The sequence below is a fragment of the Littorina saxatilis genome, linkage group LG1 (genome assembly GCF_037325665.1).
Source record: "Littorina saxatilis isolate snail1 linkage group LG1, US_GU_Lsax_2.0, whole genome shotgun sequence".
NCBI lineage: Eukaryota > Metazoa > Mollusca > Gastropoda > Littorinimorpha > Littorinidae > Littorina > Littorina saxatilis.
In genome coordinates, this window is record NC_090245.1 from 91,833,639 (window position 1) to 91,849,188 (window position 15,550).

The 15,550-nt window shown below is 40.2% G+C and overlaps 1 protein-coding gene across 1 annotated transcript in view; it reads left to right on the top strand.

Annotated features, from left to right (window-relative positions):
• LOC138945547 (transducin-like enhancer protein 4) overlaps positions 1 to 13,210 on the top strand; it is a 52,031-nt gene extending 38,821 nt beyond the window's left edge. Inside the window, exons 14-22 of the mRNA XM_070316995.1 lie at positions 2,144 to 2,202; positions 3,237 to 3,417; positions 4,711 to 4,779; positions 5,538 to 5,639; positions 6,169 to 6,314; positions 6,859 to 6,970; positions 7,596 to 7,678; positions 8,261 to 8,441; positions 9,075 to 13,210. Of these exons, the coding sequence (XP_070173096.1) occupies positions 2,144 to 2,202; positions 3,237 to 3,417; positions 4,711 to 4,779; positions 5,538 to 5,639; positions 6,169 to 6,314; positions 6,859 to 6,970; positions 7,596 to 7,678; positions 8,261 to 8,441; positions 9,075 to 9,182 (1,041 nt within the window). The 3' untranslated portion in view covers positions 9,183 to 13,210. The remainder of the gene's footprint in view (positions 1 to 2,143; positions 2,203 to 3,236; positions 3,418 to 4,710; positions 4,780 to 5,537; positions 5,640 to 6,168; positions 6,315 to 6,858; positions 6,971 to 7,595; positions 7,679 to 8,260; positions 8,442 to 9,074) is intronic.
• The last annotated feature ends 2,340 nt before the right edge of the window (positions 13,211 to 15,550 follow it).

The following is a 15,550-nucleotide window of genomic DNA, read 5'->3' on the forward strand; positions in this document are numbered from 1 at the left end:
CTCTCTCTCTCTCTCTCTCTCTCTCTCTCTCTCTCTCTCTCTCTCTCTCTCTCTTTGAATTGTATCATTGTTTCCATCTTCTTATTTTTAATGCAGGCCTTAATTTTGAGTGAACATTCAATTATCAGCAATAACAGGTTTTGTGGTTACGCTTCAGCGCATAAATGAGTGGTACAATGAAAAAGTAATACTACTAGATAATAGATAATACTAGATAACAAAATGTAATTGCATGCAATGGATAGTCCTGAAATAGCTTCAAACAAAACAGTGCACTCAATAAAAATATTAGAAACAGATGTCATTTGTTTACATAGACAAATTTGGGTATGATGACACCTTTGTAAGAGTTATTAGTGCTGAAATTGTTTTCATGTTTGTGTGAGTATAATGGCAGACAGCTGGTACCATTCACATTCTCTTTAAATTGATTGAACAAATTGTGAGCAGCAGTACTTCAAAGGAAGACATTTTCAACACAAGTATTTTAGGACATTGATCAGACTTGTTTATGTTAACCTTTGCGCCTGGTGTATAATCAACTATGAAGTCTTTTTGTTTTTAGTGTGCGATATAGAAGGGCATATTAACAGAATTGAAATGACAAAAAGAACATTGTTACGACAGTTTCAGTTGTCGTCCCCTGTCCTACATAAATTTGATTTACGGTTCAGTCTCCTTTGTTGGTCCTTTTTCTCTCTATTTGTTGTTGCCATTATGCACATATGCATGCTTGGGAAAATGCCAGCAAACATACACATGACACACACACACTCTTGGATACACAACATGCATCTGTTTTCAGGCATATCAGGTCACTTCCACATATACATGCATAACCTCACATGTTTTCGCCCACTTTGCCAAACAAAACTTCACCAGATGTTACATGTAACCGGACCTTAGATAGGCCTGCATCCCATTCTTCACAGTTTATAAACACAGTGCACAGTGTATGATAAAAACAGTGTATTTGATACCTTGTTTTTTTTTTTATTTATTTTTTTTTTAAATTTATTAGTGAGTATTTCTACGCACATACCCTCCCAGAGGGAGGCTCATGGCGTTTACAATATGCCGTGTGAGATAGAATTTTTTACACAATATATCACGCATTCACATCGGCCAGTAAATCTCAAGCGTGTTAGGCGAGTATATACTTTTCACAGCCTATTATTCCAAGTCACACGGGTATTTGGTGGACATTTTTTATATATGTCTATACAATTTTGCCAGGAAAGACCCTTTTGTCAGTCGTGGGATCTTTAACGTGCACACCCCAATGTAGTGTACACGGGACCTCGGTTTTTCGTCTCATCCGAAAGACTAGCACTTGAACCCACCACCTAGGTTAGGAATGGGGGGAGAAAATAGCGGCCCGACCCAGGGTCGAACACGCAACCTCTCGATTCTGAGCGCAAGTGCGTTACCACTCGGCCACCCAGACACTAGTCAGTGTGCTCCAATGCAGTCCTACAAATTCGTGTGACGATAGAGTGGAGATAGACTTGTCAGACAAGTTTTATGGTGATTGCTTTTTTTGTCCATGTGTGTGTGTGTGTGTGTGTGTGTGTGTGTGTGTGTGTGTGTGTGTGTGTGTGTGTGTGTGTGTGTGTGTGTGTGATTATGAATGTGTGTTTGCAAGTTTGTACTCACATGTTCAAAGAGAGAGAGAGCGAGTAACAAGCGTGCTGGTTTCACAAATTAAGTTGAAAAGATAATTTGGTTTGGGGCTAAACTCACTTATCATTGCAGTACAGAGAGAAATGTGAGAGGAGCCAGTGGGTGCAACCATTCCCACATCTAAAACTGTGTTCATCCCTTTTCAGTTTGCGTCTGATTGAAAATACTGTTATCTTGATCATAGTGACACTCCCTTGTTATTTTGTTGTTGTTTTGTTGTTGTTGGTCCCATCAACTAAGTAAATTGAGGGGGAAAAACGCAACAAAACACACAAACATGAAACTTAATTCTCTGTGAAATCTGATGCAGTTTAAACAGTAGAGTAATGCAGAACCTACTTTACTTTTTTGCAGATGCTTCACTGATATCAGTTCACTATACGGGTCCTGAGATTTTATTTTGTTTTTCTATTTGTGGTAATGCATCTAGTTTTAAAATGTGAGTATATGTATTTTTCAGGTGGGTCTAGAAGCTCATCAAATGAGGGCCTCACTGCCAAACATCCCCGGAGGAAAGCCGTAAGTTGAGACTTGAATTTGATTGTAGTGTTAACGGAGACTGATCATTTTAAAATCTTTGTTTAGTACTAATTGAGACTTGAATTTGATTTTAGTGTTAACGGAGACTGATCATTTTAAAATCTTTGTTTAGTTCTAATTGAGACTTGAATTTGATTTTAGTGTTAACAGAGACTGATCATTTTAAAATCTTTGTTTAGTTCTAATTGAGATTTGAATTTGATTTTAGTGTTAACGGAGACTGATCATTTTAAAATCTTTGTTTAGTTCAAGTTGAGACTTGAATTTGATTTTAGTGTTAACGGAGACTGGTCATTTTAAAATCTTTGTAGACTGGTCATTTTAAAATCTTTGTTTAGTTCTAATTGAGACTTGAATTTGATTTTAGTGTTAACAGAGACTGATCATTTTAAAATCTTTGTTTAGTTCAAGTTGAGACTTGAATTTGATTTTAGTGTTAACAGAGACTGATCATATTGAAATCTTTGTTTAGTTCACCAACTTTTTCAGTTGTGTCGACATAAAAGACTACCTTGCATAATTGTTATCTCGGGCAGACCAAGCAGTGGTAGCAAATAGTCAAAAGAGAGTAATACTGTAGCTTTTTAATCGATCCACCGTAAGATCCCAAGAATTAACTTCATGTTCTTGTCTTTGCCACCCCCCCCCCCCCCCTTCCTTCCTCTCCACAGTCCATAGCATTCCACACTGCTGATAGATGGACAAGTATTATCTTTATTTACACTTTCTACCCACCTATGTTGACCAAGGTTTTTTTTAGCTGAGACCAGCTGTGCTGAAGCAGGTCACTCAGAATTGAAGAACTGTGTAGGAACTGTGTATCAACACGCTGGAATGCAGGCGTCACATGGACGTTACAGGAGGCGACTAAAGCTAACGGTCTGAGCGGATATATCCGTACCTTGTCAGATAGAGCCATACGAGTGGGTATGGATATATCCGTACCTGGGAGACAATGAGTTAACGGACAAGTATTATCTTCATTATGTACAACTGTATCTTTTCATTTGCAGAGCATATTCATTCCATGTGAGCGGAGACGGTCAGATGCAACCCGTCCCTTTTCCGCCAGACGCCCTGATTGGTCCAGGAATCCCACGTCACGCGCGTCAGATCAACACACTCAACCACGGAGAGGTGGTGTGTGCCGTCACCATCAGTAACCCCACACGTCACGTCTACACTGGTGGAAAGGTGAGTGGAGTCTCTGGAGTTTTGTACAGTGGAACCCCCCTTTAAAGACCCATGCTTTAAGACTTCTCCCCTTGCTTTGAAACATTTTCTCTTTATAGCCTATGTAAAACTATCCCCCATGTTAAGACTTCTCCCCTTGCTTTGAAAGATGTTCTCTTTATAGCCTATGTAAAACTATCCCCCATGTTAAGACTTCTCCCCTTGCTTTGAAAGATTTTTTCTTTATAGCCTATGTAAAACTATCCCCCATGTTAAGACTCCCTCCTTTTGGAGACATGATTTTCTCTTTATAGCCTATGTAAAACTATTCCCCATGTTAAGACTCCCTCCTTTTGGAGACATGATTTTCTCTTTATAGCCTATGTAAAACTATCCCCCATGTTAAGACTCCCTCCTTTTGGAGACATGATTTTCTCTTTATAGCCTATGTAAAACTATCCCCCATGTTAAGACTCCCTCCTTTTGGAGACATGATTTTCTCTTTATAGCCTATGTAACACTATCCCCCATGCTAAGACTCCCTCCTTTTGGAGACATGATTTTCTCAGATTTGTTGAGGTCTGAGAAGGGGAAGTCTAGTGTATTATGTGTTTCCTTTGCTTACCTGAGACACACATTCTGGCAGGAGATAGTGGTCCTGAGGAAGTATTTGTGTTGGGTTCGGACAAATAAATCCCTGCGCCTTGAATATGTGCGCGATATAAATTGCATAAAATAAAATAAAAATTTAAAAAAATAAATCCCTGCGCTTAGAACTGTACCCACGGAATACGCGCGATATAAGCCTCATATTGATTGATTGATTGATTGAAAGTCCCTGTGACGAATAGACTCCATAATTTTGATAACCTTCACATTTCAGAGAGGCTACAGGCACACAGAAGACAAAGATGTAGCGTGTACTTAGAAGTAGCATCTTTGATGAAAAGTTTAGCTTAGTTTTCACATTTTTAGTATCATTTTTGTTAGCACTACTGTGATAACATTTGTATTGAACAGACATAGCTGTGGTTTACTGGCAGAAAATAGCTGACTTTAAAGGTACTAGAACTCATCCTGACTTACTGAAAGCATTTTTTAATTATTTTTTTTTAACCTGTCACGACTCTTGTTCCTTGTCCCAGTTTGCTCTCACACCGCCCCGTCCCAGCATTCACTGCTCCATCCACATCTAAATTTCGTTTTGCTTCCAGAATTGTCTACTGAAATAGGTTTGAAAAAGGTGTGCTTGTGGTTCTGTTAGTCTGTGTCATGTGTTAACATTTAAACATGTGATATTGTTTTGTTATCCAGGGCTGTGTGAAAGTGTGGGACATCAGTCAACCGGGAAACAAGAGCCCTGTGTCTCAGCTAGACTGTCTGGTGAGTGCTGCAGCAACCGTGAGTCAAAACCCTCTTGCCCTTCTCAATTAGATCTCTAGTAGAACAACTCATAGTCTAGTGGTTAGGATGTCGGCCTTCCTTTTGGAAGGTTCGGGGTTCAGATCCTGGCCTTAGGACGGGCGCAATGGCTTGGTGGTAAGACGCTGGCCTCCAAAGCGGAAGGTCGTGGGTTCAAATCTCGGCTGCGCCTGGTGGGTCAAGGTGGAGATTTTTCCGATCTCCCAGGTCAACTTATGTGCAGACCTGCTAGTGCCTTATAACCCCCTTCGTGTGTAGTCGCAAGCACAAGACCAAGAAGCACGAAAAAGATCTTGTAATCCATTTCAGAAATCGGTGGGTTATAGAAACAAGAAAACTCCCAATATGCATCCCATGGTAGTATGACTGCTTAAATGGCGGGGGGGAAAAGGTCATACACGCAAAAGCCCACCTGTGCCTATGAGAGTGTACGTGGGAGTCACAGCCCACAAACCAAGAATAATATTATCTTGTTTGCTCTTCTGACCTGAAATTGAAGTATGATTTTAGTTACATGAGAATGGCAATGTATTGAATTGTAAAGACAATGTATTGAACTTTGTCACGGGGAACTTGTCATTCCATTTGTAAAGAAAAAAGTAGTGTTTATAGTTTGAGTGTGCTTTTACATTTATGTTTTTGCTTTTTGGCTCTCAGTTTTGACTGAGATTGTTTGTGTTAATGAAAATAAATTGATTTGGTGAACTCGTGTTTTCCAGCAAAGAGACAATTACATCCGCTCCATAAAGCTTCTTCAAGACGGTCGTACTTTGATTGTTGGAGGGGAGGCCAGTACTTTGTCCATCTGGGACCTTGCCACGGTCAGTAAATCTTCTCATGTTTCTTGCCAATGACTTTTCTTTGATGTGTGTGTGTGCATGTGTACTGGGTGCTTGTATTATAGTTCCCTGTAGCTCCAAATACTCTCACGTTTATCCTGTGTATTCAGGTAACACAGCATCTTGTCTTCATCCTCCCCCACCCCCATCCCCACCCTTCATAGTACACAGCATTTTTTTGTAAGTGTAGGCTGGGGAATTCTCCTTGGATCTGCGATTTTTCAAGGTAATTAATTAAGCAACTGTCTTCCAAAGATTACATTCTGTGTTTAATTTAGCAGCCAGGGGAGGCCATCAAATTCTTGTGTGTGTGTGTGTGTGTGTGTGTGTGTGTGTGTGTGTGTGTGTGTGTGTGTGTGTGTGTGTGTGTGTGTGTAAGCCCTTCTCCAACCTGAAGTGCTACATATCTAATACGTGAAATCCACACTGTGTGTTAGAGCCTCTTTCTATTTTCCTCCTTTGTTTTGGGGTACACTGAAAGTAAGTTGAATGTTTTCATTTTCATTTGCAGCCAACGCCACGGATCAAGGCAGAACTGACATCAAGTGCTCCAGCTTGCTACGCTCTTGCCATCAGTCCTGACGGCAAAGTCTGCTTCAGCTGCTGCAGTGACGGCAACATCGCTGTGTGGGACCTTCACAATCAGACCTTAGTCAGGTGAGTCAATCATATCTCTTCTTTTGTTTTCTGTTCTTTTTGTTTTCTGTTCTTTTTTTTTTTCCTTTCTTTTTTCCCTTTCTTCCTTCTTCCTTGTATGCAGTATGCTTTCTTTTCTTCAAGATCAGGAAGTGGGGTGCACAGTACAGGAAGGCTTACCTTTGTTAGAAAGCTTACATGAAAATGCTGCAATGCACTGATCAGCCCGAAGAACCATTTCTCAGGACAGAATTCCCATGGGTAAAATGTATTAATGTACCCATCGAAGCTGGCAGGGATTCAGGTGGAAAAAATGTTGTAATAATGGAACACTTATTTTATTCCTTTCATTTCCACATTGTAATCGACAAAACTACAATTAGACTTCACTTACTAAGGTAAGTAATTTTGTAATTAAGCGCCCCATCTTGCCAGAGATGACGAGCTCATGTGTTCCTTTTAATCTTTCCTTGTTCGAAAGTTTTTTTACAAATTGTGTGCAGACTTTGCTTAAGTGCTAACTTTTTCAGTTCAAACGCATTAACAATGTAATTTTGTCACACAGACAATTCCAAGGCCACACAGATGGCGCAAGCTGCATAGACATTTCACCGGACGGCACCAAGCTGTGGACAGGGGGACTGGACAACACAGTGCGGTCATGGGATCTCAGAGAGGTCAGTGCTTCAACCAAATCTTTCTTATCAGTTGTGCATTGACCTGCTGTGAGAAGCAGCTCTTTTTGTTGCATGTCAGCAGGTCACTCAGAATTGTAGTACTGTGTAGAAACTGTGTATCAACGCACTGGAATGCAGGCGTAAGATCGACGTTACAGGAAGTGACTGAACAGTCTGAGCGGATATATCCATAACCAGGTCAGATCGAGCCATATGAGTGGGTACAGATATATCCGTACCTGGGAGACAATCAGTTAAAAACTGAAACCTGCTTTGAAAACTTTTGTCCGATACATCTTTTCTTGCTATCTTTTTGCTGTGTGTGCATGTAGTTATATATGCATTGATAGGATTTTAGGTTCAATTTCCTCAAGCTCCAGAAAGTGGTTGTGTTTTCTTGGGATAAATAGTAGTCATAATACAGAAGTAGTGTTTGCCCGTTAGATTGTTTTGTTGTTGTTGCGAAATGCTCATTCTTTTACAGTTTGCATACAAGTGTGCTAACTGCAAAGGCATTTTCCAACCCATTGAATGATTGAGTGTGCAACAATAATGCATGTGTGTGAATGATTGAGTGTGCAACCATTAGCTCTGTGCTGACAACAAAGTGCTTTGATTCTGACAGGGGAGACAACTGCAGCAACACGACTTTTCATCACAAATCTTTTCACTTGGTTACTGTCCAACCGGAGAGTGGCTCGCTGTGGGGTGAGTTTTTAACTGGTTGCTGTGTGCAATTGAAGGGGTTGAGGAGAAGGAGTGGGGGGGGGGGGGGGGTGCAGGGAGGGGGGGGTGGAGGGGGGATAACACTGGCTAAGCTAGTGGTTCAGCTGCATTGTTTTTGCAACAAGCATCCCAGTAAAAGTGGTACAGAAAAAAAACCAGTAAAAATTAATAGGCATAGAAAAGAACTTCACCATTTTGGGGAAACCATGCATTTAAAAATGGATTTACGACAGTCAGGGGCTGTTGTAGTCCGCGTCGAGAAAGAAAAAGTGATCCTTGAATTCTTGGCTTGGGATTTTTTTTTTTAATTCTGTGTTAATATATAGGCGTAAACTTTATATAAAAAAAAAAATATTAAAAAAAAAAGATTTAGAATATGGTATCAGTTAACCACTGTAAGAAAGTTTGGTGATGTTATTCAAACACACACACACACACATGAAAACACACACACACACACACACACACACACACATACAAAACATTGCCAGGTGCAAGGCTACATGACTTTCTGTAAACCGAGACCCACATACCTAACCTGTGATCCCTTCTGCCCCTGCACAGAATGGAGAGCAGCAACGTTGAAGTGTTGCACCACTCCAAGCCCGACAAGTACCAGCTGCACCTCCACGAGAGCTGCGTGCTTTCCCTCAAGTTTGCCAACTGCGGCAAATGGTTCGTCTCCACAGGCAAAGACAACCTCCTCAATGCCTGGAGAACTCCCTACGGTGCCAGCATTTTCCAGGTCAGGATTTGTAATGAAATGTTTAGAGAAATGTTTGTGATTTTGTGCCTGTTGTCTGTTTCAATTCTTCCTACGGTGGCATACTTGTTATGGTGGCATACTTGCTGCCATGAGAAACATGGTCTTGGGCAGGCTTAGGGTATTGGTTTTCATTAAAGCTATGGTCACATCTGCGTTACGTTTAACAGCTTTTGCATCGCCTTGTGAAATTTGTCATCGCGCAGGATTTTGCAGAGTGGCCATACACTTATGGAATTTTAGTGTGGCCATCTGCATAACCAGGCCTTTAGTTGGAGAAGGGAGGGATATCAGACTTTGGGTTCTATGATTTCCCTTAGCGTTAAAGATTTTGCAATGCTTGTTGGTTTCTGCCACAGAATTTCTGATGTCTTTTATTCTTCATGGTGAACTTCAGAATAGAATAGGATAAATGGTTTGATAGTAATGTTAACTTCATTGTAAAGTTTGCTGGTCACTTTCATGTAGCTTTATGTAAGTAAAGTGAGCAGGTTTGATAGTAATGTTAACATTGCAAAGTTTGCTGGTCATTTTCATGTAGCTTTATGTAAGTACAGTAAGCAGGTTTGTTTGCTTGTTTGTTGTACCTATACCATGTTCTTTTTGTACTTGCAGTCCAAGGAGTCTTCGTCAGTGTTGAGTTGTGATATCGCTGCGGATGACAAGTACATTGTGACTGGGTCTGGGGACAAGAAGGCGACGCTGTATGAGGTCATTTTCTGAGTGACGTGATGGGCAGGACGACCGTCTCTCCGTTCCCCTGACCGCTGTGCAGCTCTCCTGGCGTCAAGGCACGGACATACTTGCCTCTGCCTCAGGATGTACTGAGGCACACATCTACGTTTGTCCACTCACATCAACGTTTCGTCCCCACATCAACTTGAGGACCGAGAAGAATGTTGTGTGACCAAAAATACCAGCATGTACAGAATTCTGCTCAACTCTCATTTGTTTATCATTGGTGTTCTCTGTTGGATTACCTACGTCTGTGGATGAGACTGCCAACTTGGCACTGTGTTAATTGTGAACTTCTGTCACTGCACCCTTCGCTTTCAAGCAACAAGCAGGACCCTATGCTGTGAACTATTTCACAGGGTTATTGTCGCTTGAACCTGTGCTTTGTCTTGAAGGCATTTGTCAACATGAAGTTGTGGTTTGTGTTTTAAGGCATTTGTTGACAAGAAACTCCAGTGCTGGATACTTGGAAACTGTAAAGTGTGCTTGATACTCTTGACGTGGTTTCCTGTTGTTTTGTGGCAGATTCAAGACTGATGTTTGCGTTGTTTGTGACGCTTGCCTGACTCAGTCGTTAGCTTTTATGTGTAACTTGATGTATTCATTTAATGTTCAGTGGCTATCTTCACCATCAGCTTTCCAGGAATTTTTGTCTGTGAAAGTTCGCTTCTTTTTTTCTCTGTGAAGTGTCAGTGTTAAAAAGAGAACTGTGTACAGTGATGCTGTAATCTCCAGACACATAGGGTGTTCCTGCAGCATATGTGTCTCAGACAAAAAGCCAGATCAGTCAGCCTGCACATGTTGTACATACAAACATACATACAGGTGGAAGTGTGGACTGTGTAGCTGCCTGCACCTGTCATTCCCCCCGTGATGGCAGCTCCTCGGTTCTGATGAAACGCGTGGCACACTGGAACTCATGTAGCGGAGTTACGGCCAAGTGAACAAGACAAACTCTCGTGACGTGCTGTCCGTGCCGATGGACACGTTTTCACAGCTCCAGCAAACTCGGAAAGTAGAGGTGTAACTGTTCTTGCAGTCAGGTTGACAAAGTCTCCAGAACAAGACACAAGTCTGCTGCAACAGTATTATCTGCAGAGAACCTGTACCAGTGAAAGCTTGTGGTGTGAGACAAGCTCAGCATTTTCCTCATCCAGTGTAATATTGAATAGAAATAACCAGCGTTGAAAGAAGATCAAGTGCGTTTGAGTAAAACACGGTCAATACATAGATGTCATATTTTCACGTTTTTTCTCGGTTATTCGTAGATGCTATGGATGTAGGGGCCCTTTGATTTAAACATGCTACAGAATTTGTATTATATTTGAACTGTGTGTTTAACTCAAAAAGTAATACAAACTTCATCCACCGCAGTCTAGACGATCTCTTTATCTGAAAAAGAAAAAAAGGGGTGTAACACAAAAGTCTGTGTTGTGCAAGACGGTGCAACTCACTGTGACCCTGATCCCTTTGAAAGTGACATGCACTGTGCCCTTTGTAGCTGTGACCTTGACTCTTAAGTTGTGTACGTTGACTTTGTTGAATGTCATTGACATTGCAATGTGAAAGTAAATCAACATTGGAGTTCAGTCTTTTCTACAGTTTATGGCGTATGGGTGTGCAAAGTTGTGTCTGTGTGAACAAAATGGCTCTGGATTATGTTTTATTTTAAGTCATCATTATTTGTGTTTAATTTTATTATTTAAAGACATGTTACATGTATTGCCAGAAATCCTGAAGGTATATTACTTTGGGTTTAAAGTCTTCAAAGCTCAGGAAAAAAATCTTTTTAAATGCTTTCTAAAAAACTTCAGATGGAGAGACAATGAGATGCTCAGATAAGGAGAAACTTGAGATGATTTTTTAATGAACCGTCAGACAGAAATGGTAGAAATAGAAATTTAAGCTATGTGGTCAAATTTTGAGTCGGTATATTATAGTCTGCAGATATAATATTTATAATGGAATGTATGTCTGAGAATGAGTGTGAAGGTCTGGTGTAATTCACTAGGTAATATGAACTAATTATGAAAAGTCATCACATATATGTTATGTATGATGGTGGAATTGCACGGAGTGATTCACACTGACTTGTACCTGAGCTAAAAAAAATTCCATCTCCACCTTCTTTTACCATTCATTTTACTGTGCACGATCTTTCTTACAAACACAAACATCCCCTCTCTTCTTTGTTACCACCATGTTTGCCCCTGATTTGTTTCTAACCCTCTTTTTGTTGTTAGGCAGCAGCATTCAGCCATTTATTACTGGACTTACATGAACAGACTTGGGGATGTTGTGTCATTGATTTCAAGGGTGAACTGACCTTGTGACAAAGTCGATGTTTGTCATGCAGGTCAGTCTTCTGCAGCTTTTCAGGAGTGACCAGGGCTCTTTTCCTGTGCATATACTTATCACAGTGTGCACTGTACAAACTACAATAGCCATATTGGTTTGAACTGATGTGTGAGCATGCTTGCTTGTGGCCGTAAGCAGTTGACAATTGAATTCTTCATACTGACTGTGTACTTTATTGTTCCATCGTTCTGGTTGTGCCTGTGTGTGCCACTGTCAGCTGTGCATGCGTTTTGTGTGTGATGTGCCAGTGTGCATTTTTGTTGCAAGAAAGCGCAACAGTTTATGAATTTATAGACCTGTGTTTGTGTGTGTGTGTGTGTGTGTGTGTGTGTGTGTGTGTGTGTGTCCCAGCTGGCTTGGTTTTATCAAGTTGAAAGTATTTTGTATGCATGTAAATTTGTATGGCAAATGTGTGTGTGACCTGTGCATTTCTTTCACACAGGTGTGTACACTGTCAATGTACATGAATGGCATTCATCGAGAATATGAGAGCATAGGGGTGTACAACTCTTACAGGTTAAATTGAAGTAATACCTGGACTAAGACATTGTGAAAGAGAAACTGTATTTTATGTGGAAAACTGAGTCGGTCAAGTCATGTTGTTTATTATTGTGTTTTATGTGATGTGATGTGATGTGATGTGTTGTCCCTGACTGAAATTGTAAACTGTAATTTGTGACATACATACAATCATCGTTCACTGAATAAATGTGTACCATTTTGGCTACCACATTGTAAGTCTTAATGGCACTGAACTTTTAACTCAAGGAAACGAAAGCTTCAAGTTATCTAAACGAACACGTTGGTTTGAAGTTTAAAGATTCTCGTGGTGATCTGATTTTTTGCAATGGCTTTTTTTGTGAATTGAAGTATGTTTTCATTTCGATTTTGTAGTGTTGGTCTAACAAAGTATTGCATTTGTAATGAAATCATGACGGTAACAACAACAATAACAATCTCCATTCATAGATTAAAAAATGACGATTAATGAAATTTCAAGAAGTTTTGTCAGTGCTAATAACTGGTTGAAGTGAAATGCACCAGATTTGCATAATATGAATAATCATACGTTATTGTAGCCCTTCTATATTGATAAAGGAGACCTACCAAGAACAGTGTCAGTCGGTGTGTATGGATTTTGATCACTCTTTTTAATGAATGTGTGAGAAACTGATAGTTTTTCGCAAACCAGAGGGAAATATAGGTCTCAGAAGTCAGTCTTATTATTTTGAATTTTGAACCTGGAACGCCGAAGAAGAAGAAGAAGAATTTGATGTAAGTCTGTTACACTGATGTTAAATGATAAAGAGAGAGAGAGAGGAATGAGTGGGAGTTAGAGATAGACAGAGTGAGAGAGTGTTTGTGGGTGGTTGTGTGTGTGTGGTTATGTGTGTGTGTGTCACAAGGGTTTTGTGTGTTGCCTAAGATAATGATTGCACCTTCATTTCTTTAACTGTTATTTTTCAGTCATAGATGCGTACATATAATATACATACTGTAACTTTTTTCCTTATCTCAAACAATTATTCATCTATTTCATCCGACCATCAACCCATCCATTCTTCATACAGTTGTTGATAGGATTATATTGTGTTCCATGTAATGTGCTGTGTCTGTCTGTACCTGATATGTAGAAATAAACAACTGGTACATCCACATTTCCTGGTGTGTACGATTCATTTCTGATGTTTGTGTGCCAAAGTGTAAGCGTTTGGGAGAGTGGATGTGTGTGTGTTTACATGTGTACCTCGTGTAAGTGAAGATGCAGCCATCTGCTCATTCGTATGTTAAAAGTTTCAAAACCACTGCGCTTGACCAATCATGACATTTTACTGGTGCAGTACAATGACCAATGCATAAGACATAATTTCAGCATAGTGAAAATCAAAGCAGGCTGATTGTTCTCTAATTTCATATATGTATTTCAAAATGGGGGCAGTCAGTTATTCTGTCTTGCTGTATCTTGGCTCCTTTTATTTCTTCTTTGACGTCTGAAGAAATAATTAGCATGTTCAAACCATTTCTTTACTGTTCCAAACTTGAAACAAAATGATCAAAAGTGACTGGTACTTGAGATAACCTTTTAAAATTAATCTTGTTCAGGACTTGGAACTCAAAGATTCATTAACTGTAAATTGTAACAGAACAATAAAGTACTCCTGATTGTCACCAGTCACAGGTAACAGGAGGATTTGGATGGCAGAAACACACAGTATAAGGTCTCAAGTTCCACAGAAAGACCTTGCGAAACGAGCTTTACAGTTCTCACTCTTTAAAGGTGTAGTCACCAGCAACTTTGTAGAATGTTCTTCAGCTACATGTCTGTTTTGACAACAAGAAAAGAAACGAGGAGTGCAGGGAAAGGGCCTCCAGCCGTTTATATAAGTTCTGTTAATATGCCTGTAGGTTGAATAGAAACATGGCTCATTCTTCAGGTTTGGTTTTGTTCTTTAGTTGGTTGGTTTTGTGTTTTTGAAGTTTTTGTTTGGTTTTCAAATGCTGTAACCGTGTAATGGAAAGGCAAATCTTTAACACTCAAAGCAACCAAACGCACGGAAAATCCAGTGTGTTCTGCTATATCGTCTTCAGCACTCGGATATATTTAATATAAATAGATTTCGCACGAGCATATTATTTGGATAAGGATAAGGAGGATAAGATTTTATATAGTCCATGAGGGTAACCTCACAGAAATTCGGGCTGCTTTCTCCCTGGGGAAAGCGAGCTGCCATACAGTATACGGCGCTACCCATTTTTTTTTTCCTGCATGCGTGTATTGTACAAACAAATAAGGAAAAAACAAACCAAACAAGCCTCGTCAGTTTTCACCAATATTTTGGCCTCGTTGCCTTCGTCAGGGTGTTCTATTATTAACTCTATAATTACACAACTTCCAAAAGTACAAGATCAGAAAACTCGTTGACTTTCGCTTTAAATCAACAAGGCAGCATAACTGTAAACTGTACTCGGAGCTCTCTCAGCAGCCTGATCGTGTGGACCGGAGACCCCACAGCTTGTTCAACTTGTTGACAATGGTTTGTAGATAAACGCAGACTCGAGTGTTTGCCCTCCTATCTTCCCCGCCTTCTTTCCTTTCCTTTCGAGAGCGATCTCGACTATCTCCAGTGCTGATTATCGGAAATTCGAACGTTTTGTTTTTAAAGCTTTTTAAGTGATGGCTCAACACCGAGTTATCTCTTTGAGTAACAACGGGTTATCTAGCCTCCTTGTCACAGGTGGCGCGGACATCGGTACTTGTTAATTTCGGTATCGGGTTTTAAGGTTTTAATGAAGGCAATAATGACCACTTAGCCACATTATTCTTGGAGTTGGACATTATTTCATGCACGTGTCACGTGTCCTCCTTCGACTCTGCCCACCCCCACCCCCTTCTCCACCAAACTCACACATGCTACCGTTTTTGTGTGTTTATTTTTATTTTTAGAAACTTATTTCTGTCACGAATTCTAATACGATGTTCTCGGGAACAACGTTTTAACTGTAAATCTACCGCTTACAATCAGGGTTCGAAACCTTCTTAGTTGGTATGGTTTGCTAGATCTGCTCTCTAAGATAGAATGGTTTGACTAACGATTCACAATAAGGTTGACAGTATCGTTTGAAACTATGAAGACAAATTATTGTCCATACGCTTTGTAAAAGTTTGTTTGGTTACTATCACCTTTGGCATTAATCAGAGATAGTTTATGGTGATAACAAAGATGAAGGTGTCATAGCATGCGAAACTTGAAGGATGTAGAAACGCCCTCTCAGTTTGTCTACTATACTATGGGGGTCCTTTACGTCCTCACAGATACTAATATCTATTAGGGACATGAAAATAGGTAATGTGTTAGAGGGGGGGGGGGGGGGAGGGACGGAAGAAGCGAGGAAGGGAGGATGTCGGAGCGGGTAAGAGTGGTAATAAAAGTTTATTAAAAGATTTCGCTTCGTTTCTGTGTATATTGTCTTCAAAAGCGTTTTTGGGGTAGGGTTTG